This window comes from Urocampus carinirostris, chromosome 15 (assembly GCF_059441175.1).
Source record: "Urocampus carinirostris isolate Australia breed hairy pipefish chromosome 15, RoL_Ucar_1.0, whole genome shotgun sequence".
Taxonomy (NCBI): domain Eukaryota; kingdom Metazoa; phylum Chordata; class Actinopteri; order Syngnathiformes; family Syngnathidae; genus Urocampus; species Urocampus carinirostris.
The window spans coordinates 30,689,329-30,715,624 of record NC_142363.1 but is presented as its reverse complement, the minus strand read 5'-3'; the positions used below and the strand labels follow the sequence as shown (position 1 = coordinate 30,715,624).

The 26,296-nt window shown below is 43.3% G+C and overlaps 1 protein-coding gene across 1 annotated transcript in view; it reads left to right on the top strand.

Moving 5' to 3' along the window:
- Nucleotides 1-25,214, top strand: part of heatr5a (HEAT repeat containing 5a) — a 29,313-nt gene extending 4,099 nt beyond the window's left edge. The window contains exons 5-42 of the mRNA XM_088354572.1: nt 861-1,010; nt 1,091-1,262; nt 2,915-3,078; nt 3,169-3,418; nt 4,070-4,225; nt 6,016-6,266; nt 6,342-6,453; nt 7,450-7,602; nt 7,673-7,772; nt 7,862-7,971; nt 8,044-8,213; nt 9,516-9,670; nt 9,745-9,850; nt 11,008-11,192; nt 11,252-11,411; nt 12,436-12,625; nt 12,690-12,859; nt 13,255-13,281; nt 14,154-14,298; nt 14,366-14,548; nt 14,604-14,840; nt 15,035-15,213; nt 15,304-15,372; nt 15,571-15,750; nt 15,805-16,012; nt 16,083-16,187; nt 16,823-16,954; nt 17,034-17,161; nt 17,233-17,380; nt 17,449-17,622; nt 17,997-18,098; nt 18,192-18,275; nt 18,898-19,110; nt 19,175-19,323; nt 19,839-19,946; nt 20,021-20,123; nt 20,198-20,351; nt 23,035-25,214. Of these exons, the coding sequence (XP_088210698.1) occupies nt 861-1,010; nt 1,091-1,262; nt 2,915-3,078; nt 3,169-3,418; nt 4,070-4,225; nt 6,016-6,266; nt 6,342-6,453; nt 7,450-7,602; nt 7,673-7,772; nt 7,862-7,971; nt 8,044-8,213; nt 9,516-9,670; nt 9,745-9,850; nt 11,008-11,192; nt 11,252-11,411; nt 12,436-12,625; nt 12,690-12,859; nt 13,255-13,281; nt 14,154-14,298; nt 14,366-14,548; nt 14,604-14,840; nt 15,035-15,213; nt 15,304-15,372; nt 15,571-15,750; nt 15,805-16,012; nt 16,083-16,187; nt 16,823-16,954; nt 17,034-17,161; nt 17,233-17,380; nt 17,449-17,622; nt 17,997-18,098; nt 18,192-18,275; nt 18,898-19,110; nt 19,175-19,323; nt 19,839-19,946; nt 20,021-20,123; nt 20,198-20,351; nt 23,035-23,200 (5,748 nt within the window). The 3' untranslated portion in view covers nt 23,201-25,214. The remainder of the gene's footprint in view (nt 1-860; nt 1,011-1,090; nt 1,263-2,914; nt 3,079-3,168; nt 3,419-4,069; nt 4,226-6,015; nt 6,267-6,341; nt 6,454-7,449; nt 7,603-7,672; nt 7,773-7,861; nt 7,972-8,043; nt 8,214-9,515; nt 9,671-9,744; nt 9,851-11,007; nt 11,193-11,251; nt 11,412-12,435; nt 12,626-12,689; nt 12,860-13,254; nt 13,282-14,153; nt 14,299-14,365; nt 14,549-14,603; nt 14,841-15,034; nt 15,214-15,303; nt 15,373-15,570; nt 15,751-15,804; nt 16,013-16,082; nt 16,188-16,822; nt 16,955-17,033; nt 17,162-17,232; nt 17,381-17,448; nt 17,623-17,996; nt 18,099-18,191; nt 18,276-18,897; nt 19,111-19,174; nt 19,324-19,838; nt 19,947-20,020; nt 20,124-20,197; nt 20,352-23,034) is intronic.
- The last annotated feature ends 1,082 nt before the right edge of the window (nt 25,215-26,296 follow it).

The following is a 26,296-nucleotide window of genomic DNA, read 5'->3' as shown; positions in this document are numbered from 1 at the left end:
ATTTGTTGCAATGAAATATGAAGTTATCCGTTTGCTGTTAGGTACAAGGTACAGGATGAATAACTGTATTGTCAGTTTATTTTCTAACATTTTGCACTCGATGGTTTTTATAATCAAAGCTTCCTTGAATAAATATTTTTGGGGTTGGAGTTATTTTGTTGTTTGAAACCCAGTAAAATTGTAATCACCAAGATTGTCAGGACCAGAAGGGAAACAGGACCCACTCGCGTAATGTTACTCACAGTTTTATTGCGAAGAAGAGAAAGGATTGCACACACGATTCGGAGATCGCTGGTCGCGGGCAGTAGGTTGCTCAGACGCGGAAGTAGTATTTTTGTGGCGAGCGATGGTGGTGTCGGGAACGGAAAAAAACGGGTCAGTAGCCGGGACAGAAGAGCAAAAACGTGATCGGGATCGGAAACAAGTCGAAAGCCAGGAGAGGAGAGTAGACGTGGTCAAGATAAAAAACGGGTCGTTATTCGGGACGGGAGAACAGACGTGGTTGAGATCAAAACAGGTCATAATTCGGGACGGGAGAGCAGATGTGGTCGAGATCAAACAGATCATAGCGGGAGACAAACAGTAGCAAAAACTGGATAGCCGAAAAAGGACTTTCCGTGTAAAAACAGAGATTTTGCTGACGGACCGACAAAAGGGGTTTAAACACCGACAGGGGGCCAATCTGTCAACAAGCCGCAGCTGGCGCCACACGGGCGGGGCCAATTGGGCACCATGGCAACCGTGACACTCATGTGCGCAGCCAATTGGGCGCCGTGGCAACCATGACAAAGATTAACAAATGAAATCGTGGTTTAAGTTTTCAACCAAAGTCTCCTAAATTGACCTTTAAACTTCTTTAGTCACAAGGTCGCTACGAGATCATGGCATCACTTGAAAAGATGCTGCGAGGCCTTGGCGCTAGTGGTGCCTCGGGTCACCGTGATGTCTACAAAGCAGCAAGGACCTGCCTGACAGACCGCTCCATGGCAGTGCGATGCGCCGCATCCAAAGTGGGTTCCAGCGACACCAGCGTCCAGCACTCGATGTTTTATCATGGTGCACTTTAAAATGTTGCCATTTTTGCTTAAAGTGCCTTCTGGAGCTGCAGCGTGAAGCAGTGTTTCTATGGACCAGCGAACTGGAGAACGCTGCTACTCTTTGCTTCCGAGGCTTCGAAGGAACCGACCACGACACCCGCGTGGCGGTCGCCAAGCTTTTAGGGAGTTTGCTGGCGGCAGCCCTGGATCCCAAAAATCAAGGAGGTACGCGAGTTCATTGTCATTTGTTCTAATGGAGATTTCATATACTGGACCTGTCTCCTGTCCTCAATGATTTTTTTCCTGCAGAATACGGGTGTGCCACAGCAAATTGGTCAAATTGAATCCAACTAGGAACAAAAAATTGATAATTAGTTGTAAAAAAAAAAAAAAGTGCAAATATTAAGTGCTGTCTTTCAGTCATCAGTCATTGTAATTAATCTTCTGTACCAGTAGATGACAACAGATTGCTAGTTTTCATCTCATCTCATTAGCTGTACCGCTCATCCTTATTAGGGCCGCGGGGGGGCTGGAGCCCATCCCAGCCATCTCCGGGCGGTAGGCAGGGGACACTCTAAACTGGTTGCCAGCCAATTGCAGGGCACACAGGGACAGACAACTCACTCGTTCATTCACACCTAGGGACAATTTGGACTGGCCAATTCACCTGAAAAGCATGTATTTGGAATGTGGGAGGAAACCGGAATGCCCGGAGGAAACCCACGCAAGCACGGGGAGAACATACAAACTCCGCACACTAAGGCCGGTAGCTGGATTTGAACCCACGCAGGAGGTTCCCACGACCTCAGAACTGTGCCGCACACGTGCTAACCACTGCGCCGCCGCGCTGCCCGATTGCTACTTTTATTGATAAAAATAGAAAATTAGAACAAAATGAATTTTAATATTTACACATCATGCCTCGTAAGCCACACATTTAGGGTCTTTTGATAAAAGCTACCACTCAGACTACTTTACAGCTCGTCATGACAAATTAAACCTCAACAAGTAAGAACATTAATCCAGGACTTTTTTTAAACATGAATTACTATTGTTGCGCCTCAGGCGTTTTTTCTTTTACTAAAAAAAAAGTACCTTGACTTGAAACAAGATTGAGAAGTTCCCAGGAGGAGGGCCTCTCTCTCGCTGACTTTTTTTTCTTAATTATCCACCCGTCATTGTTTTAAGTTTCTTTTTCTTGTGAAGGATCAGCGCGATGGATTTTGTCCCCCTCGCGCGCAAAGTAGCCGGTGGACGCATCCACGAGAGCGTGGACGCGCCAACAAGCATGCAGACGTAGGCTGCGCGAGAAGGGGGCGGAATAAACCGCTTAGATCCTCCACAAAGAAAAATAAACAAATAACAATGGCGGGTGGATAAATAAAAAAAAAATAGGCAGTGAGAGAGAAGCCCAGCCCTAACCCAAACATAATGATTGACATTTTAGGCATGAGGCGACCAGAATTTCAGGCCGCGCTCGGCCTTAAGAGCTTAACTCTAGTGCCACTGCATGCCAGTATTCCCATAGCAACGCCAATTGGTGGATTTAAGAAACAAATGATTCGAAAAACGTAAAAAGAATGAATTTTAAGAGTTAAATTTAGTTCAAAACATATGTTTAGTGACATTTTTCAATGCAACTGTAACATTTGTGACTTGAATTAATAATACATTTTACTTGAATGAGTAGTTACATTTATTTTACATACCATTCATTTAGTGACATTTATAATTTGCATCCAGCCCTTTGAGGACAACCATTACGCTGATGTGGCCCTCGGTGAAAATGAGTTTGACATCCTTGTTTTAGGCATCAGTAGTCTGAAGTTTGGTACCCTAAATTGTTGTCTTGGATTGTGTTGCTTTCTCCCCTCCAGGATCTCCCAGACAGAGTGCTCGAGGTCGCAGTGCCCTGGAGGAAGTAATGGATCTCTTGTCTGTGGGCTTCATCAAGGGTGGTGCAGGCTTTCTTCGGGCCAGCGGAGATATGCTGAAGGGGACCAGCTCCGTGAGCAAAGAAGTTCGTATTGGTGTCACGCAGGTACATTCCCAAAGGAAAAAAATGTTTTTTAACACCCATCGTTACAGAGGTGCTGACCTGAACACTGATCCTCCTCCGCTTCCTCCACAGTCATGCGTTGTTCTTGTTTCCATGATGGGCAGCGCCTGGTTGGAGGCCAACTTTGCGTCTTTCTTGTCTCTTCTGATGGGCCTGGCGTCCAACGTGAGGGCAACGCCCACGCTAGGAGACGCTGCTTTCACCCGCTGCTGCGTCTCCTTCATATTGAGGAGCACTGTGGGTTCGCTTCTCGGCGAGAAAGCTCAGGCCAATGCCGCCAAACACCTTTGCGCCACTGTAGCGGCGCACAAGCACAACTTGGGTGAGGTTATGTTGAGGTATTCCCAAGAAAATATATAATATAAAAACAATAGAAAACATCTCTGACCCGCTAGAAAATATTTGCCTCTGTTCTGAACCGTATCCAAATCCCAATCCTTCATTTATTACCTCCAAAAGGAAAAAAATGTCTGTGGTAGACTTTTCTTTGAAGGCAACTACAAGAGAATATTTCAGGTTGTAGCTTTAAATTTGAACGATGACACAGTACAAAAAACAGAGGAAAACCCTTGGTTTGTAATACCAGATGCTGTGTTATTGTACATTTGTATCAGGAAGCCATTAAAAAGTATTCATTGACAATATCACTCTATATACTTCACATTTTATTATGTTATTTTCAAAAACACAACATCTCATAGTGGTTTCGAGCATTTAGAATTTTGCTGAGGGATAAAAAAAAATTAGTGGTGTGGAATATTTTTGCTTATCTTTGTAAAAAATTGGTCCAAACACATGTAAGAATATGAATTCAATACATTTCCCAGATTGACAAATTGCTCAAGTAACACAACTTTATTTGTGTATACTGTACAGTGATTTTTTTTTTAAGTAATCAGTGCACATCAGCAAGAATTAACTTTGGTTTATGGGACGATATGTTTATTTGTGCGTGCTTGCTTTTTCTGTGAAGATGGTGTGAGGGCTGATGGGACGGTGGAGGGCAAGGTTGGCTGTGCTGACATCACCACCAGTCAACATGCGCTGGTCTGCTGCCTTTTGGAGTTGGGAGCTCTCATCCAGGAGTTGGGCTCCACGGCAGCATCACTTTTGACTGACAGCAGCACAGGTAAAGCATAAAAAAAGTCAGGTTTGTGTATCTGTCACGTGGCCTCATGGGACGCTTAAGCCTTGGTGTGTGTTTATTTCAGGGCTTCCTTATTATTTTCTGTCATACACACAAATAATGAATGCTTCATCGAGGATAGCATTTGCTAGTGTATCGCAACGATATTAGCAATCTACAATAACGTTATCGTCTGCTACCAGTAACAGAGATTATCCGTATTAGAGCTGAAATGGAGGGAGACTTTTGTTTTTCTCTTTATCTCTTTTAGTTTTATCTTTGTCTCCCTCATTCTGTTTTCATCCCTCTCAAATATTCTTCCAGGATATTACCTGAGAATCCGCTAGACTTAAATTGTCCACAATTGTGTGTAAGCACGCAAATTTAGTCAAGTCAAGTCACATTTATTTATATAGCCTTTAATCACAAAAATGTCTCAAAGGACTGCACAGGATTACAATTACATTATTACTTGATCTTAAACCAAATGAAATGCAAATGAAAAAAATGCTCCATGTACCGTAAATTCCGGACTATAGAGCGCACCTGATTATAAGCCGCACCCACCACATTTTAAGAGGAAAACCGATTTTGTACTTACACAAGCCGCACCTGTATATAAGCCGCATGCGCCCACATTTAAAGATGTAACACAATCACAAAATTTGCGCGAACCCGGCTTTGAGTCCTGCGATTGTAACTGAATATTAAGTACACAGTTCAAAAACCACAGCCGTCATAATGAACAGAAAATGATACCGGTACTTAAGGTTTGATGCAGACCTGCAGAGTCCGGGTACCCGTTTAAACTAATCCAAGGAAAAAAAGTATATACTTCCAAAGGTAAGGGTGGGAAAAATATATATCCACTATTGTCCGCCGCGACAACAGGTCTCACTCACCTTTACCCCACTTCCCATCAGCCCGCGTTTGCTCCGCCCCTCTTTTTTAATTCGCAAAACATATCAGAAAAAGTGTCTCAAATAAATACATTACAAAAATATACAGGTGCAAATACATATTATACATGGGTTACACATATTTACAAAGAAAGACGATACACCGAGAGAGTTTTCAAAGCTTTAATTATAATATTATAACTTTCATCCCAAACCCTGCCTGTGAAGGGTAGCAAAACGCTACTAGTAACACGCTCGCAACACAGTAAACGGGTCTGTTAATAAAAACATACCGTGCTTGTAGAAACCACGATAAACCGTCCTCATCTTCCTCCTTATAACTGACGTCATCAAAGTTGCCTTCCCCAGTATGGGAAAGAGGCTTTGTCATATAGACGTCGTCCCACGCTCCCTTATTCAAAAACACGCTAGCAACACGCTCACAAAGTGAAGTTTACGTGGAGTAGCTCTGTTTCCTTCTTTATCGGACTGCTCGTTTACTTTTAGCTTGAAAGCTACGTCATGTGCCTTTCTTTTTGCAATTTGCATGATGAGGATATGTCTACGCTAACTTAATTTGTGCACAAGCTAAGAAGTTGCAGTCTTCCTCGGCGCATATATTCCACCGGTCTAAATCTTCCCTTTTGTACTCGAGCGCCGCTGGCGGCTGTTAGAAAAATGACATAAATTGGCCGCATTACTGAATAAGCCGCAGGGTTGAAGGTTTGGGAAAAAAGTAGCGGCTTATAGTCCGGAATTTACGGTACATACTTTGGTAATGAGAGCGCCACTCTCCCCTAGCATAGTGAAGGTGAAACTGCACTTTGTTCTGAAAAAAAGAAACCCCCCGGACCCTCCACACAATTTGAGAATCACTTGTTTATGTGCATACAGGCCTCCTGGACTCAGTGGTGTCGGTTCTCCTCCACCCGGCATCTTCGGCCCGCCTGGCTGCCGCCTGGTGCCTGCGTTGCGTGGCCATGGCGGTGCCGTCCCAGTGCTCGCCACTGCTGGATCGCTGCTCAGAGCGCCTGGCGGCACTCAAGTCAAGCCCCGAAGCCGTCTCCGGGTTTGGAGCTGCTGTTGCAGCCCTGGTGGCAGCCGTGCAGCACTGTCCTCTTGGAATCCCGCACATTAAGGGAAAGGTTTGTTGGCCTTGAGTTGAGTCGGCCATGACGGCTGCATCCGTCTTGCTTTCTAAATTCAATCTGCGTGTGTAGGTGGTTGTGGATCTTGCTGAGGACTTGCTGCGTACAGCCTCCCAGAATAGTCGCATCTCTTTACAGAGGACGCAGGCCGGCTGGCTGCTCGTTGCCTCGCTTTGCACTCTGGGTAACACATTTCACTTTGCACAGTACTTCGTATGGGCTGATAACTAGTATGACGGCTTGTCCTGGTGTTAAAAAGAGAATGTTTTAATCACAGCTAGTGTTCTCGTTCACCAATAATGATCACACTTCAAGTTTGAGAGCACGTCTTACAATACAGCTTTTACAATCACAGCTAAGAGTAAAAGGGTTTCAAATAACATGTTTACTTATCTTCTGTACTTGCACGCTGGTGCACTTGCATGCATGCATGCGGGGGCAATTAGGGAGGTGAGACAGAAGACACCTGAAAAAGAGAACAAAAGAAAGATTGAGAGAGTAAGATGAAGGAAGAATAAAAGGGTAAAGAAAGAAAAAATAATTAAAGAGAGAAAAGAGAGAAATAAATCGTTTGTGTTGAAATTAGTGAAAGAAAAAATGAAAAAGTTGAAAAGGGAGAAAGAAAGAGTTGAAAAATAGACAAAAAGAAAGAAAGAAAAATAACTGAAAGTATGTGAGTGAAAAAGATAGAAAGAAAATTGGAGGAAATAAAGGAGACAAGAGCAAGAAGGAAGGAAAGACAACCAAAGGAAAGGAAAAAAAGAGAGAATAAAAAATAAAATGTGGAGAGGTACAGATAAAAAGAAAAAAGCTAAATAAAAGGAAACATGAAAAACAGAAACAAAACAGCAAAGAGAAATATAACATAGAAACATTGACATAAAGAAAAGAAGAAAGAATGAAATAAAGAAAGAGAAAGAAATAATAAGCAATTAAGAAAAAAACATAAAAGGAACGACATATAAGAGAAAGAATGAAAAATAGAAAAACCGGTTATGAAAAAATGTGACAAAAAAGGAGGAGTGCAAGATGTAGAGAGATTAAGAAAAAAGAGAAAAATATGGCAAAAGAAAGACTATTATCTGGAAATATGTGTAGCTCATTTAAGGATCATCCAACATTATTTGATCAACTGTCTGCAATATTTTATTAGATCCCAACCCTGAAATTATTTGTTCAGGCCCAGCGATAGTGGACGAGCACCTCCCACGTCTCCTCCTCTTGTGGCGCTGCGTGTTTCCGGCCTCCCTCCGAGAGCAAGAGATGGAGTTAAGGCGGGGGGACTACTTTACCTGGAAGGTGACCCTGGAGGGTCGAGCCGGGGCGCTCTTCGGTCAGTAGACACCCACATAAGATGTGTTGTGTTTTTTGCATATTGAATGTGTGTGTGTGTGTGTCTTAAGCCATGAAGAACCTGCTGGTTCACTGCAAGGATAAGTTATCAGATGACGTCATTGGTCACCTTATCACACCCATCACTTGCGCCACAGGCCTGCTGCCGAAGTTAGTGAGCATCTGCTTGTTCCTTAAACACATCAAGCCAAACTAAGCCTAAACCAGATCTAAATGTGTCTTTCTTTCTGCATGTGTAGACTTCCCAGCCTCGTCGGCTCGTACGGTTCATCCGTGACGATGTGGACAATGGTATACCGGCTACGGGTGTACGAGCTGCTCGCCGTGTTGCCGCCAATTGTCTACCAAGGTGGCAGCACCGTATTCTCTTTCGCCGTCTTCAAGTGAGACGGGCTAAAAGGGATTTTTATCTGTCTATCAGAGAGTTTCGGTTTGGTGATGAACCAGCTCGTGTCGGACCTGCTGGCCTCTGAAAACCTCCACCAACCGTGTTTAGAGTTCATTCTGCTACCGTCTCTCTGTCACCGCGATGACCTGCCGCTGATTAGTCCCGCTCTTCACGAAAGCAAGCAAGGATACATTGAGGATCAGGTAAAAGGGCAAACCTGAACTTTTAGGCTGTTTTCTACTATTTATAAACTTTTTGCTGATTATCAAAGATCAATAACTAGACGCTGCCTTGGATGTTTTCGGTGTAGAGTAAGATGGTTTTGGGCCCCTTTTTACAGCATTTTCACGACCCTATGACAAATTAGTTTGCATGCCCCAAAATGTACAACATTCAAATTTTGCAATGTTTGTGCATATGTAGAGTTACGTCTCTAAGATACCTGAATGGTATTAGTGGACGTTATAGAAAATGCTGGTCTGCTCTGGGTTCTTGTCCCACCATCATAAAAATGCCGACCAGAATCCATGTGCTTCTTAAAGGCGGGGTGGCTCGTTTGAGAGGTTCTTTAAAAAGTTAGAAGTTCAATATTTTCTTTATTAAGTATGCGTAAACAATGCCCAACTGAGTTCAAAGAGCCCTTATTCTTTTCCCCCACTGTTCCCATCTCCTTTTATCTTAAACTGAGCAAAGCTGTTTAAGTCGGAACACATTAGGTAGGAGGGCAGCACGGCGGCACAGTGGTTAGTGCATGTGCGGCACAGTTCATGTCTTGGGAACCTCCTGCGTGGGTTCAAATCCAGCTCCAGACTTCCTGTGCGGAGTTTGTATGTTCTCCCCGTGCTTGTGTGGGTTTCCTCCGGGCACTCCGGTTTCCTCCCACATTCCAAAAACATGCGTTTCAGGTGAATTGGCCGGTCCAAATTGTCCCTAGGTGAGAATGAGCGAGCGAGTTGTCTGTCCCTGTGTGCCCTGCGATTGGCTGGCAACCAGTTCAGGGTGTCCCCTGCCCACTGCCCGATGATTGCTGGGATGGGCTCCAGCACCCCCGCGACCCTACTGAGGATAAGCGGTGTAGCTAATGAGATGAGATGAGACATTAGGTAGGAGGCATTATGTGGTGTCGGGGGAGTGTTGGAGAGTGACGTGCTTTTCCTTACGTTTTTTTTTTTGTTGGATTTGTTAGTATAGCGTGAAAATAGCGGGTGTAAGAAAAGGCCTGCTTCAAGTAGAGTCCAAACGCCAACCTAAAAAGAATATCTTACTTTAGCACGTCTAAGAAATGGCTTTACTTGCCCAAGACACACCACAGTAAGTGGTGCCCCAGGTGGTTTAAGGGATCTGTGAACCGTGAAGAAATGCACTTACTTGGACGCGCATCATGAGTGAGCTAAGGCTGTAATCCTGACTTTAAGCCAGGGGATGGCAGCAGAGAGTAACAAAGTTCCAAGTCCTGTACAGCATCTTTAACTTTGCTCGAAGGTTTGATGAATAATTTGCCACAGGTGTCTCCGATGGTTGGATCTCTGGACAATGACCCGTTTGCCCTCTGCGACAAAGGCTATGAGGCCCCCGCTCCTCTTCTTCCTGCCGCTACTTTGTCAGCTGCAGCTTGTCGCCTCTTTGGACTCCTCTTCCCACACATCATCTCCGCTCAAAGGTTTTTTTCTCAGATTCTTTTTCAAAGCCAGATGGATCCATTCCTGTTTTGATGACTGACATTGTTTGCACAAGGATTAAAATTCTGGAGCAGTTTGTGAAGACTCCCAAACAACTGAAGAGTCACAGACAGCACACTGTCCAGATCCATGTCTGTGCTGCTCTTTGTTGTCTGCTTAAGGTACTACACTATTTTCCATGTCCATGTTAAGTGTTACTTAAGAGATATGAGATTTTGTTTACATTCACAACCTTAAATACAAATCCATTTGTTATGAAAACCCTTTAACACAGAGCCTTAGTGTTGCTGCAAATAATTACTTATCAAACTGTGATTTAATGAGGAAATATGACCACCCCATGTAATGAGAGTTGCTTTAAATTATATTGTTTTGGTTTAGAATCTAATTCTGTGGTTATGGAGTTGACCAGCAGTGACACACCAATGATAATTCCCCAAAATACAATCTCAACTAAAGGAAGCATGTCTCCAAACATGTTGTATTTTAGCTTTAAATGATCGTTTTTGCAGTTCATTGATATTGATTGATCAGTCTGAAGGAAACACGTAGACAGACAATTAAATAATGCAACATGGGTTGATTCTAAACAAACTATGATTTATTTGCATGGCAAGGAAAACCCATACAAAAAAAGACGTTGTTGACGAGAGAAAATTGTGCGCTTCTGATTAACAAAAGAAAAGGTACCATGTGGAGAAAGGAGAGTTGGAGTTGAATAGAGATTGCAAAGTTGTAATTCGTGTGAGAAACCTGGGATTCTATAAAACCGGCATCATTTGTGGAATTTACTTTAACAAGGCGTGCTAATCGTAACATCTTCCCAAAAACCCGACAGCATGTTGTCCATTTCGTGCACAAGTTACCTTGAAAGAGCCGGGGTGATGGATCACGTCTTGGCCACATACATGGGGTCCAACACGCGATCTAAAGATCTCGACCCGTTGGTCCTGCACCCCGAAGGGGTGTCATCAAACAGGAATCGTCAAACATAGGCCTTACCTGACTCAAGAACACAGGGATAGATTTTTTTAATTACAATGGAAAACAAGTTAGAGCAAAGGATTGAAATGTGGGTGGGTAGGGCGTGACTCTCCGGTCTGCAGATGGAATGAAAGGGGAAGAAGTTTAGCGGGAATGGAAGGGGGGGAGGTTTCTAGTCATGTTTTGTACACCAGAAAATTCAGCACAATCCCCACTAAATTCAAGAAAAAAATGTGGCAAAACAGTTTGATTCCTCCTGTTTTATTTATTTATATTTATACTGTGTGTTTTATAAAGAACTATTTTCTGAAGAAGTCATTTTTTTTACAATCAGGACCCTGGGCAGGGTATTTTGCGCCCGGAGGAGGCCCGTGTCCTAGCAGTGTCTCTCCTGCTGGGGGCGCTGGACAGCAACAGTGCCTCCCTTCGCTGTGCGGCAGCCGAGGGGCTGTCCCGACTCGTTCAAGTCGTTGGGGATGCTGGCTTTACCGTTTCAGTCTCACTGCTCTGCTTTGACAGGTAGGTGATAGATTTTCCTAATTCTTTCAATGAGCTCACAACAAAATGTCACCGTTCAGGCTAAAGGGCGCTCGGGACGCAGCATCTCGTAGCGGCTGCGCGCTGGCTCTGGGGGCGCTCCATCGTTACGTTGGAGGCATCAGCTCACCTCAGCATCTTTCTGCGTGTCTGGGAGTCATTTTCACATTAAGTCAGGACACCACTTCACCTGAAGTGCAGGTGTGCAATTGCAAGACGGGCACAAGCTATTTATCTAGAAATGTGGGCTAATAATGTGATTAAAATCAAGATTTTTTTTTCAATTCAGGTGAGCAAACTCACTGGTTGGTTACCAAAATGTTTGGAACTAAAATCTACTTTTTTGTCAGTGATTTGTGCGGAGGGCACCCAGTTTGATATGCAGTTCTAAAATAACAACATATCATGTTATTACTATGTCGGTACATTGTTATTGTTAAGTTGGTATTATTAGAAGTAGGATTAAAATAGGCTCACATTAACTAATAAAACATTTTCCTTATATAAAGGCACTGAGTGTAATAAAAAACTGGGGAATAATTGATCATGTATTTAAAGACACTGATGTCAATAATTTTTTATGTCAGTTTAAATTCAAATTACCTGGAAAATAAGAATTTCCCATCATTGGTGAGCTATTTTCAGAACCAGCCACAAGTTTCTCAGGTGTTCTAGGTTACCTGATGCTCACGGACACCCTGGTCTACTTTGTTCCAAAAAGTTGAGATTGCATTTTGGGGATTTTATCAAAGGTTTTCTCTTTGGGGTCCTTGGAATTTAGTAAAGGGATTTACAATGTGTTTAGTCGCTAGCAATTATTTTTCTAATTTTATTGTTTATTTTTACGAGTATATAGAATGTTATAGGTGTATAGCAGGGGTCACCAATCTTTCTGAAGCTGACAACTATTTTTGTCACTGATTGGCTCAAATGGCTGCCAGTTTGAAATGCATGTCCAAAATTATAACATGTTATTACTATGTTGTTACTATTTTATTATATCGTAACTGTTAGTAGTTAAAATAGGTTCAGTCAACCATTAAAACATCATGCCAATTAGAAATCAAATTTCCTGGAAAATCACAATGACCCGTTACTGTTCAGCTGTTTTCAAAACCTGTCCTCGAGCTTCTCAGGATTTCTTAGGGGGCTACCTGGTGACCACGGGCACCTTGTTGGGGACCCCTGATGTATAGTATTTAAGATTTTTCTTGTTGTGAGACAGACGTGGGCCCTGCATAGTCTGTCATTGCTGGTAGACCTGTCGTGCAGTCTATACCGCACCAACGCCGAGCCTTCAGTCTCTCTGGTGCTGCGCCTGTTGCTCCTGAACACGCCGACCCACCCCGAGGTGCACCGAAACCTGGGACAATGTCTGCAGGCGCTCATCACTTGCGTGGGCCCGGACCTACAAGGTGAAACTTTCACTCATCGCCTGGGATGGACAAAATTCACAATGTGATCTCTGTTGTTATTCAGGCGAGGGTTCAAATGTGGCAGCGCTGCGCTCTAGTTGTCTGGTGGGATGCGGCGCCATGCAGGCCATGCCGGACTGTCTAGTTCAGGCCCGCGCCATTTCCTGCTTGCAGCAGCTGCATATGTTCTGCCCACAACACGTCCATCTGGCCACACTTGTGCCTGCACTGTGTGTAAGTGGATCCATGCGACTTTTTTGTTGTTGTCAATGGGCCTTGAAATTGTTTTGTGGGTCAATTATTGATACACAGGTAAACCAGATTTATATATTTTGAATTAAACTGGAATGTGGTGACAATTTCCAAACAGAACTTTAATAGGGCGCTACTAAAAGCAGACCCTTGGCCCTATCTTCTTTAGGAGGATTTAAAACAGGTTCTTCACTTGATCGTAATGCAGTTAAACATCAAGACTAAATGTTTTTAAAAAACACTGCGTGGCCTAATCAATGCAATTAATTAATATATGGTCTCTTTCCTACTTGGATCTAAGTCAGACTCATTGAATGTGTTTCTGTGCATGTGTGTGTGTGTGTGAATGCATCAAAAACCTGTGTCATCTCTTACAGGAGATTTTGCTGGAATATTCCATGTTGGTAGGTGTTCTCTTCACCAGAGTAAACTGTCAGGTTTAGTAAACACTTGAAGGGGAACATATTATGTCAAAAATCCATTTGAATACCTTGTGCAAAAATGTAATCCTTAATAGAAGTGAAATTGAGCAATCAAGGTAAAAATTAATTAGTTGACTGTTTTCCAAAATAATTATGACTTCAAGTAGTTGCTATTGACTATCACTACATTTTAGGTTGCCAATGTATTTTGTTGTCAACAATTGTGTATTTTAGTGACCTGTTGATGCCTTCGTAACCCTCTGTAATTTAAAAAAACTGAATATAGCACATTAATTGCCAATACCTTAACTCCTGCAAAGCTGGTGTACTTGCCTTTAGACAAAGGGTGCCTCCTCAAATCAAGGCCTTGAAATTGCTTTTCATCCTTTTTTTTTCTTTGAGTTTGCTGGATTTCAACCAAAGTACTTTTATTAATATTTTAGAAGCAAATACCACTGCTTGGAACTTTTCAAAGTTGAAAAAGGCAATAATATGTCTCCTTTAAGGTACCTCTGAGTGCATCTGTCATTAACACAGCTCAATGGTAGTAGTTGCTCGTGTTTCCTTTAATCCAAATGAACACAACGCATGCAGAAGGTTTACTTCTATCACTAATCAGCACACCTGAACGAGTTCTTTAACAACATGTTGTGAATTGTTTGGTTGTGAGCGTGTGTGAGGGGATGCATGTTCTTCCCCAGCGAAAGGTGGTGGGATTCTGCCAGAGTGTCTTGAATTAACACATTACGTTCTAACTTGGTTGTAATTACATGTTTTGGGTTTTGGTTTGTGTGTCAAGTACAGGCTTTGACTACTTTGATTTTGAACAAATGTAAAACCTGTGTGACTGTCAGGCCAACCTGTGCAGCTCTCACCTATGTCTACGGAGGGCAGTAGTGTCCTGCCTGAGGCAGCTGGTCCAGCGGGAGGCGCTAGAGGTGTGCCAGCTCGCCGTCACGCAAGTGAAGGAACTGCAGCGGAGGGATAATACACAACTGGGTCAGCACACATTGTTTTACTACGTATGTCTGTTCTTTTGTTCATTATCTGTGATGCCCTGCTTCAGACGTTACCATGAAGGAGGTGGGTCTGGAAGGGGCTCTCTTCTCCTTGCTAGACCAGGAGTCCGAGCCAGGACTGCGGAAGGACATCCAGGAGACCCTGGCCCACATGATGACATCAAGCGTTGCCAGTGGCATGTTGGGACACTGGATCAAGCTTTGCAAGGACGTCCTGGCTGCTTCCACTGGTGGGTTTCGTCAACATCGGCAATACTCAAAACGTTTACTGACTATTCGTCGCAGATCGGAGTTCCGGCATTGAGGCAGATCGAGATGAGGATGCGGACCCTGGAGCTGATGACGACTCTTCGGCCTTCCGAGCTCGGGCGGAGTCGGGAGGGACGTTTGCGGCACTGCGCCAGTCCACGCGTCGCTTCGCCATGGAGTGCGTTTGTCGGCTCATCGCCCAGTGCCAAAGAGGCGACCCCGCGCACTTTGACCTGGCGTTGGCGCAAGAGAGACGCCAGCACTTGTCCAATGGTGAAAGCCATTTTGAAATGTCCTTATCAAAGTTTGGAATTTTGATCTCAATTTCATTAATTTATCTGCAGCCTTGTTAAAATGGATGTTTGATGTTTACAATTGTCAACGCATAAATGTGTTAATTCAAATTCATCAATATTCCAACTTTTCCAATATGTATTTCACAATGCTATGTCAATTTTTATTTGCAGACTTTCTGGTGCTGCATCTTGGGGATCTGGTGCGCGTTGCCTTTATGGCTGCTACGGACCCCGGCGAGAGTCTCCGCCTGGCGGGACTGGACGCCCTGCTCGTCATCATCGCTCCCTTCAAGGACGTCGGAGAACCCGACTTTCCTGGTCACGCCATCCTTGAGCAGTACCAGGCTAATGTAATGCTTTACATGCACATTTGTCAAAAGTAGCATAGACCTCATACTCGCTCATACAAGTGTTGTATTTTTCTTTTTGTGTGCACGCAGGTTGGGGCTGCTCTCAGGCCTGCTTTTTCTGCAGATGCACCTCCCAACGTGACCGCTAAGGCATGTCAGGTAGGCACCACACTTCCTCAGTGTTTTTCAGACTTCTCCTCACTCTCAACTGTCCTCCGGTTTGCTTCCTCATTCTTCCCCCTCTTTCTTATTGATCACTTTTCCTGCTCTTACTCATTCATCACTACACCCTACCCTCTGTCATCCTCATCACTCTTCTCAAAATTCCATCTGTTCCCCGTCAAACCTCATCTTCAGGTGTGTAGCACGTGGATCTCAAGCGGCGTGCTGAGCGAGCTGCGCGATGTGCAGCGTGTGCACCGGCTCCTGGCTTCCTCTTTAGCCAAAGTCCAGGCAGGTAGCCAGGCATGCGCTCGGCTGTACAACGAGGCAACTGTCACCATGGAAACGCTGGCGGTCCTCAAGGCCTGGGCTCAGGTAAGCAGAGTGAATCGCTGTTGGCCTTACCAATTCTGATCGCAAACCTTTCAGGTTTACATCACGGCCGTCCAGAGGAGCCGAAGGGAGACATGTCCCGACATAATGAGCAGCTCAGAGCAAAAAGGGGCCGCCCTTCTGGCCCTGGTGCAATCGGATCTTCCCAAATTGAGCCGCCTGTGGCTGGCGGTGCTGCAGGACTACAGTGTGCTGACGCAATACTGTGCTGATGATGAGGGAGACACACAAGCACGGGTAACAGGTAGATAACAATCAATGGTGCTGTGTAGGCTCATTGTTTTCCTATTGACACCTCCTCCTCATCACAACAGGAGGTTCCTTCTTCACAGCAGAGACAGCAAACCAAACTTTGAGTCACTACTCTTCTTCCTGGGCGCCTATATTGCACGCCACAGCACTCTGGTTGCACAGCACAGGTCCAGGCCTCGTCTCCTCAATGTTTTAAGTCAATGAAGACTCTTTTTTTTTTTTCTATTTAATCCTCCTTGTTCCCGCCTGTACCCCTCTATATCCTCATCAATCTTTCCTTTACCTCCTGTTTTCCACTTTTTTTGCAGTTAGAGGTAAGATCAGGCCTAAGAAATCTAGCCTGACCTAACCCGGGCCTGTGGGTATTAAAGCCTGACACAGCTTGACCAATTAACTTAATTTGCAGGAACAAGCCTAAAGCAAATTTAAAATTTCTTATTTTATTTGTAAGGACTCAGGAAGACGAGAGGTGATTTATGATAATGACATGTTTTATTTATTGTTTTGTATTGTATCGTTAATAAAGCCTGTCTTTTGTAACTAACTTTAAATTAAACAAGACTGCAAAAACATTTTTATTTTTTTGTATTTCTGTGTCTGCAGAGGTCACATAATCGATAATTCTCCATCAATGAGTTGAAAATATGACCATCAACCATAGCCAGTTTGTGCGGCATTTTAAGAGAGGGAAAGGCACGCTCAAGATCTTACCTTTGTTCTGCAGCCATCTCTCCTTCCTTCCTCTATTCTCACGTCTCAAGAGTCCTGACTTCACTTCTGTCACACTTTGTGCATCCTTTAGGTTTCGTGACGTGCGACGACGCACCTGCCAATCTGTCACGGCCAGTCACGCCCACCACCATGGGACGCAGCGGCTCGGTGGATGCTAAGAGTCCAGAGGATGTCAACACTGAGCAGCTACACCTTATCCTGGGTAAACATACTGCCATGAAGCCGCTGCTCACCGGTTAGGCTCTTGTGCATTCTACCTCCACGTTCTTTCTTTGCTGCAGGCCTTAGCGTTCATTTCCTGTGCTCCCCTCACTCCGAGGAGCAGATGGAAACTATCACTTCCTGTCTGCAAGCCTTGCAAGCACTACTGGAGGTTCCCTGGACCCGAGCTAAGATCGCAAGTGACCAGGTCAGCGCATCACCATTTGTAATAGCGCAGTTCACCCACTAAATGTTTCATATGCTTGTGTGGTCTTGTAGCTGGTCAGTGTGGAGCTGTTCAGTGTACTCCACAGGTTGATGCTTACCCGGGAGTCAGCAAGTATCCAAGCGGCTATGCTGGACCTCCTAGGACAGATAGTCACCGCCGCGCAGGAGTGCATCATAGAAAAGCGTCGCAGTGCCGATGGTTATGCACCTCGAAGGCTTCTTGTTTTAAAAACAGCGACCTGATCCTTTTGCTGTTTGCATTCACAGCGGATGACGGCGCGTCAGAAAAGGAGACCTTGCCAGAATTCGGCGAGGGTCGAGACACGGGCGGCCTGGTGCCGGGACGTTCGCTGGTATTTGGGGCGTTGGAGATCTGCCTCCGAGTGCTTCTTAGGAAAATGCCTGCCCTTAGCCCCAAATTGACAGGAAATGCCACTGCAGGTCAGGAATTTATTTGTACAGCAACTAATGAATCAACACTTAAAGTGCTTTATAAAAATATTCATTGTACAAGAAGTCAATAAAATAACTTCCATTTTCCCCAAACAACAACACGGAACACCTAATACACAGACATACAACATGATTCAAATAGAATAAAAACAAAATCAATAATAGAAATAAAATATATTTATAACAAGGCACAGACTAACTAAGGGGCAACTTTGCATGTGTTTATGAATGAGGATTAATTTTTATGAGTAGTTTTTCACATTTTTTCATTTGGGTGTTTTTTTTCTTGACTGCAAATAATTTATTTTGTTTTCTTGTTGTGCGTATGCAAATACGTTTTTGTTCATATGTGCGGATTACAGGTCCTGGGTGTTCGGTGTGGAGTTTAAGTGACAGCGACAGTCATCTAGTTTCCTCAGCCTTGTGCGTCCTCTCCCAGCTTCCGTCCCTCTGCTCACCTGAAGGTGACGCACTGACAAAGTCTTCATGTCAATGTTGTTATCGGCCAATGAATATCTGGAAGCGTTTGTTCAGATTTGAGTTTCTTGTCTCATTAGGGAGTGTGTCCATCCTACCCACAATCCTCTACCTGCTGTTGGGTGTGCTCAAGGAGATTGTTATACAACCTGAGGCGAATCATGGTAACGCCTACACACACACTCACAGTTTATTTATGTTATAGGTAAGATCTTTAGCTCGGGTTCGGGCCAAGCCTGAATGTCAATCATTACGTTTGGGTCTAGCCAGACTTCTCTCTCGCTGACTTTTTTCCATTATTCACTCGTCCTTTTTCTTCGTTGTCTCGCTGCCTTTTCTCTACTTCTCAAAAGTGCCGCGCTAGATTCTTAAAGACATACCTCTGCTATGGTTTATGGCCTGATTTTCAACCTGTCAAAACGACGTACAGCCTTAAAATTTACCCGTCAACTCTTTCAAAAAAATCCGTCAAAGATGGAAAATTTTCAGTTAATGTAACCTCTGCAGACACAGAAATGTAAAAAGATATAAATGTTTTCACAGACTTGTTTAACTTAGACTTTGTTACATAAAACAGGCTTTAATTTATTATCTTAAATTAGCTCTTCTGCTTCTGAGTCCTTACAAAATAAATATGAAATTTGTTTCGGGTTCAGTTCTGCAAATCAAGTTAATTGGTCAGGCTCGCTGGGTTTGGCTTTAATCCCGCGGGCCTTGGTTGGGCTGGGCTGGACTTTTTTTAGACCCGATCTTACCTCAAATGTAAACGTTTTTTGTGTTCCACAGAAGCTCCAGTCAAGCAGGTACTCCTAGTGTGTCCTCTCCCGGAAGCTTTGGATGCAGAATCCGGTATCGGGGTGGCCGGAATAGTGCAGGCGCTTCTTGAGGCCCTTAAAACAGTCTTTGGCTCACGGCCAAGTCGCAAAGAGAAAAGCGGAGACGCGTGGAACGGCATCCTGCGCTCGGCTCTCAAAACGCTTGTTGATATGTGGAACGCAGGTTTGTATATACCCGCCAAGGTGCAAAAACAGACTCTTACCGCGGGATTGTGTGTGGCGATCAGGTTCAGACATAGCAGACGAGGCCACGCTACTGACGGCATTGACAGTCTTCCTACTGGCTGCTGGTCCGGACGTGTGGGCAACCGTGCCGGCGCTACGTGCCCTCATTCTTCAGCGCTTCAATGCCGCCATGGAGCACAAGGACCCAGGCGTCAGTCAACTTTTCTCATCTTTAAACACTCTATAGCATGACATACCATTTTAATACATTGCTTTTATTATGTTAAGACTTTGCTTTATTAACATGCTTACATTTAAATACTTAAAACCTCACTGTTGTTAAAATATTTTTTCAAATACATCAGCTTACTTTAAAATATAACTCTTATGTTTGCCTTTAAATCCCAATTATTACCTTGTGTAAGAATACTTTTATAATGCTGGACACCTTATACTTGTGAATGTGATAGTGTGAATAAATGAAAATAATGTAGTATTAATGCATAAAATATAAAACTCATTCCAGGAAAGTATTGTTAAAACTTTATTCTTATAGCCGTCAAACTGTATTTATTTCCTTAAATGCATATTCAAGACATTAATTGTATTAAAATTGAATCATCTGATTCTATAATGCGCAATCCTTGCTGTTAAACTAAACAAACCTTTTTTTTGCCATGATATAAACACAAAAATTGAATTGATTTATCGAATTCTTCTTTCCAGGTATCCTGTCGATGTTTCCAGCTGCTTTCGTCCCTCTTCAGGGCCCCGCAAGAAGTTGCGGTGCCGCACATCCGCGCTCTTGCATCGCCACTGCTCAAATTCCTTCAGGTAATGCCGCCCGGCTTGCTTCCATTATGAACCCTGGCTGATGTTTCACATTGGAATTTGCGCTGGCTCGGCAGAACGTGGAGCGAAGCAGGCCACAAAGTCCGGAGGAACTGCAGGGGGTTCTGGAGGCGGTGGCCGCGTTTGAGGTTCTGGTGCAAGCAGCGGATGAGGCCCATCGTTAGTTTCCAGTTTTATATACTGTGACTTTACAAATCCTGAATCCGAAAGAAGATTGTTTGTTGTGTTGCCAGGTGCTTCTTTGGTTGCTATCTTGTTTCCTCTGCTGATCTCTTTCTTGTTGGACGAGAACGCACTGAGCTCGGCATCAGTTCCATCCCGCTCACTCCACCAGGCGGCGCTCAAGGACCTTATGCGTTTGGGACCTCAACACCCTGCCAGCTTCAGGTGGGTAAAATTAGTGTCTGAAACTCATGACAAAAAGTTAGCGAAAACCAGGGCAGACAACTCCGAAAAGTTGCCTTTTCAGAGTTGTCTGCCCAGCCATAAAGTTGCCTGGCTCACCGACTTTGTGTGAACGCTCAGACACGTGGAAAATAAGAGGGAGCATTGGACCGAACCGCCACCATTACTGGTTTTATGTAGCTTATGCAGGCATCAAACTCGTTTTTTTCAAGAATGGATTGCTACAGAAGAAATTTACATGTTCAGAATTTTATCTCCGAGCCACATGTACTCATGACTAGAGCCATATCTGGCTCGCAAACCTTAAGTTCCCGACCCCTGCCGTGAGTATTAACCACACCCCTAATTTTTTAAGACCTTGTTTCACTTTGCCTTGTCTCAAACTAAGCTTGTAAGTGATAAACGTGTTGAATACATGCGGCCATGATACAAATCAATTATTGAAAATGTAAACTATGAACACAATACCGATAACATTTACAATATTTTTTTAATGTCCTTCAAAGTTCGATTCATCATCAGATACACCGAAAAGTTGTTTCCCTTGTCATGTTTTTTGGGGTTTTATTAATCTTTCGGAACAACTTTTTTTCCCCTCGTTCTTTAACATTAGTCTCTAGCACAATTAATTTTTATTTAGCTGCTCAATTTCCGTGACTTTCCGCATGATCGGCAACATTGAGCTTGAAAGAGGCGTGATATGCCGGACGCTTCCTCTTTGCAGCCAGAGTTGCCATCTAACTGTAACTATAGAAATTGGTAAGGGCATATCTGTTAACCTCAGCCAACGATAATGATTGTTTTTCCCCTTATTAAGCGATAATAAACCATTCAAGCACGATGCAGCACCTATTAACTCACCGCAAAACAGATTATGTGGACTACCGAAACAATATTAGGAATCTACAATGATGTTGTCTGATACCAGTGACTGAGAGAATCCGGATTAGAATCTTAAATGGGCAAAACAAGATTGGTCTGATGAAAAAAATGAGGTCTTTTTACCGAATGGTAAATGGTCTGCATTTATATGGCGCTTTTCAAGTCAATGAAGACCTCCCAAAGCGCTTTACAATGTGCTTCACATTTACCCATTCACACACACACACACCAATCGGGAGTCAGCCATGCAAGGCGCCTACCTGCTTATTGGGGGCATTAGGGATTCAGTGTTTTGCTCAAGGACACTTCGACATGTAACATGGAGGAGCCGGGAATCGAACCTGGGACCTCTTGATCCCAAGACGAGCGCTGTACTTCCTGAGCTAATGAACAAAAATTGTTATGCAGCGTACTCAATTTGAAATGATAAAAAAAAAAAACTAGCAAACAGGGAAAACATACCAATTGACAGGTATGCAATTGCATAAAACAGCAATGTTTTAAGGCACAGTGTGCAAGATTTAGTGCCTCCTAGTGGTACAAAAAACTCTCATTTAGTAAAAAACAAACATTTGTGCTAATACTAGGCAAAATACAATGTTATTTTCTAAAAAAAAAAAAAAAAATCTTAAGTGGAGAAATGTTTATTTCTTTTACTCAGTGGAATCCCAGCTTAGGTCCCTGCTATGTTTTTCCTGCCATCCTACACTATTGTACTTACAGTGTTATTGTTGCTGTTTACCTGACTTGTTTACCTGACTGCCCATTTTGCACATCTGGTTAGCTGCTCCTCTTGCACTATTTGCACTACTGTAAAATACTATACATAGCCATAATTATTTAGTATATTATTAGTACTCAATACTCCAACTCAATACAACATTTTATTTATATCTGTACATTGAAGGAAACTGTGCGGGTCAGATGTATCGACATTTCGTTCTGTATACACGTGTACTAGAATGACAATAAAGTAGATCTGAATCTGAATCTGAATCGAGTGGTCAAATGTTACACATTGGGGCTTTAACTCACATTCTAGTGTTGGCGAGGCAGGGAAAGAAATGAAGAAGCGCTTCCCCTTTGCTCACGAGCCATCCAAAATTACCATATTTATTGTAAAACTTGTGATTTGGTTATTGTTACTTAATATAGTGTCATGTGTACTGATGCGGGGCACCTTATCTCTTTTTAAACCTCCGTATTCCTGACACCCATGGTCAGTCCGTCTGCAAACCTCAGGTCCCGCTAGGCAAGCCTTTTCAACCCTGACTTTCTCCTGTCCTGATCCTTGTGTGATTCCCGGCTCCAACCCCTTTTCTGAACTCGATTACGTTTTTGCTCCCCCGTCCTAGCCATCGATCTGTTTTTTCCCCGATCAGCTACCCGTGACCGTCGATCACCGGATTGTGGGTGCAAGCCTTTTCCTTCTTCTCAATAAAACTGAGCGAGACGAACGCAAGTGGGTCCTGTCTCCGTTTCTGGTCCCTGACATATAGACCATAGGTGTTTCGTGGGTCGAGAGATGTGCTTGCATTCAATGTTTTGCGATTATGGTCATGGATATTTTTGACTAATCAGTCATTGCGCAAACAGGTAAAAAATGCTCGCTATACACAAAATGAATATGGTATGTCATTTTTCCTCTGTTGATTTAAAAAAACAAACACAGGCTAGTAGAATAGGAAATCCTTGTTGTATTTCGCAACCAAATATCTCTTATTTTCTTATTAGCATCACTGTTAGCACAAGTTCAAATGTCTCCTTTTCGTTCTTGTATCAGGTCTCTCGTATCAACCTCTCCTCACCTCAAGTCCCGCTTGGAAGCCGCCCTCAAGGGAAGCCAGGAGAGCGCTAGCCACGAGAAAGGTAGCGCGACCGCTAACTCTGCAGCTCGTGGCGCAGCCAAATCGTCACCTAGTATCACGCTCAAAACCAACTTCCTGTGAGGACGGACTCGTCTCGTGTTCCTCATGGAAAACAACACTACAGAAAGTATTTCACTCTATTTACACAGCAAAACCTCACTTTTTCAACCTTCTATAGCAGTTGTACTGGGATTCATGTTTCATTATTACGATTCCCGACTACTTGAGGCAGCTTGGAGGCGAAAATACGCAGGAATGTACAAAGTTCAATGAAGAATCATTTTCCTCATGCTGAGGTTTTGAGGTTTCCTTGTCCTCATGTTGGTTTTAGATTAGGGATTACGTCATAATAGTCTGTAATAGTCTGCGGTCTGTGCAGCCCTTGGAGACTTCTAGTGATTAAGGGCGTCACAAATAAACATGACTTCACCTGACTTTCCTGATTAGCGCAAAGGGCTACCAGTTTCGTATGCATTTCTGAAATAACTTGGCTTGTTATTACTATGTTGTTACTATGTTATTATTATGTTAGTAGGTGGGAGTAATTATGCAAAGCATAGTTGAAATACACTCAGTCCAACACTAAAACGCTTGCCTTGCAGGGTGTTCCGAAATGCTTGTAGCCATTCTAAATGCCTATATTTCAAAAACTACTTGATGGACTCAGCAGAATTCGAGTCGAGACTTTGCCACTCGTGTGAAACTTAGTTTCATCACTAAAAACCGGGTGATCATCAAAAAAGTCAACACTTTTCAATTCTTTTAGATTTTCCCTCATCACCTTCCCTCAAAGCCTGAATGAGCCCGCAGCCTGTAAGATTTAAATTGCAATTGTTTCCTCAGAATCCACCAAACTTATAATGATTACTGATGCGAAGCACCTGTGCCCGCTCATTTGGCGCCTCGGACTCTGATTGGCTCCCTGTCCCTATTTAAACCCGCTCCTATCTGTCCGCTTTTGTCAGTCCGTCTGCAAACCTCAGTTTACCCTAGGCAAGCCTTTTTTTTTTCGACCCCGACTCCAACCTGTGTTTTGCTCCTGTCTGTCCCCGGCTTCGACCCGTTTTTGATCCTGATCACCGTTTACTCTCCCGTTCCGGCTTTCGACCTTTTTTGTCCTCGACCACATCCACTCTCTTTTCCTGGCTTACAACTCGCTTTCGGCCCCGACCAGGTTTTTGCTACTGACCTATTTTTCCGTTCCCGACACCGCCAACGCTCGCCACGGAAGTCCCACTTCCGCGTTCAGAGCGACTTGCTTTCTGCACCCGGCGATCAACGGATCGTGGGGGCAACCCTTTCCTTTCTTACAATAAAACTGAGAGAAACGTAACGCAAGTGGGTCTTGTCTCCGTTCTGGTCCTGACAAAACTGTTGTTTGTGGAATCTGGATTTCCACACTTGCTCTTCTAACACTCTTCTGAGGACTATGCAGGAAGGTTTCACAAACCTGGCCTTAATTTTTGTTGTTGTTGGTTCCTTCTCTGAAAAATTTGTGAAGAAGGCCAATCGAACTTTCTTTGGGGACAGAATCCGAGCATACTTTAAACCGCAAAATGCTTTATCTTTTGAAGTGGAATGCGTTTCCTAACGTGAAAAGATAGAAATGCCAAGCGCTACACTCAAAACCTTGTAACTTATTTACACAAGGCGTGAAAAGTAAGGTCATTCCAATGAAAATTGTCAGAATCTTTGGCCTAAAAAATTGAGTCAACGTTTTGGAACACCCTGTATTAAGGCACTGAGTTATTTTCGTATACAAATTATCAAGAGACTGAAAGCCAGTTAGAGATCAATATCCTAATTTCCTATAAAATCTTAATGTATCACCAGTGAGCATCCGGTTTTTCAGAACTGGTTTGTGGGCCTCTCAGGTGTTCCCTGGGGGCACTGCATTTGTGACCCTTGTTCTACAGGGTGCTAACAGCCTAGCTAGCACCCTTGTCTTTTAGCTTGCTATCTTTGTTCTTTTGATTCAAAGAGTATCTGTTTTTTGTGAATCAGTTTCTGGGTGAGCAGGTTGAATTCTATAGTTTCATTCCACTCTTCACTGGCGATCAGAGAAGACTATTGAGATCAAAATTGAAGTTTTGATAATAATAATAATAATAATAATTTCCTTGTATTGTCATTCTGTGTAACAATGTACACAGAACGAAATGTCGATTGCATCTGACCCGATGCAGCCGCAGCCAAGAGAGGGCGCCGCCGACCACTTTTTAAGTCTTAGGAATGACTCGGCCGGGGCGCGAACCCGAACCTCCCAGTCTCAAAGCGGGCGCCTTACCATCTAGGCTACTGATACTCATGGCAATTGTTTTAATCAAAGTTCTTTATTGTTTATTTTACAAACCCTCCCGTAATTATACAAATAGATAGATGGATAAATACTTTATTCATCCCCGTAGGGAAATTCACACTTCCAGCAGTATCCTTGTGTGGAAAAATAAAATAAAAGATATAGAATACAAAAATACCCAATAAAAATTGTTGATATAGAGTATTTAAATAGTGCTACGGAAAATACACACTGTAATAAAAATAGGGTAATGTGGGCTTTTACTCCCCCGGGTGGAGTTAAAGAGCCTCATGGCATGAGGAAGAAATGATCTGATGATTGAAATGATGATAAATAAACAAATGAGAAAAAAATAAGGGAAAAAATATCAATAATTGAACCCAAAATGCTGTGGTCTGCTATAAGAACACCTAGACTTTATTAAGTATGCACAATCCAAAATTATGATATATATTATTTTACTCAAGACTGAAGCAACAGAAAAGAACACTTCTCTTGTCAATTTAACTAAAAATAAATCGTATTTTATACACTACATGGATAATTTTCTCAGCAATCTAATCACAATGTGCGAGCGGCCCCAGGGTTTCTTCATTCCCCGCATCCTAAGGTTTTTGACTTTATCCTTTCCCTCATGAAGGTTTTAGATCAGGGTATGGTGGAAATAGTAGTCTGTACAACCTTTTCAGACTTGTTGTGATTAAAAGCTATAGAATTAAACATGACTCGACCTGTCAAAAAGGGGGCGTGTCTCAGCACCTGGAGCCCCTCCCCCTCTTCACATTGCTACTGTTGAATGTGGGCGGGGTTTGATTTTGATGATTGTGTTAAAAAAAATACAAACGTGTATGTTTTCATTTTTATTTTTAAAAGTGTGT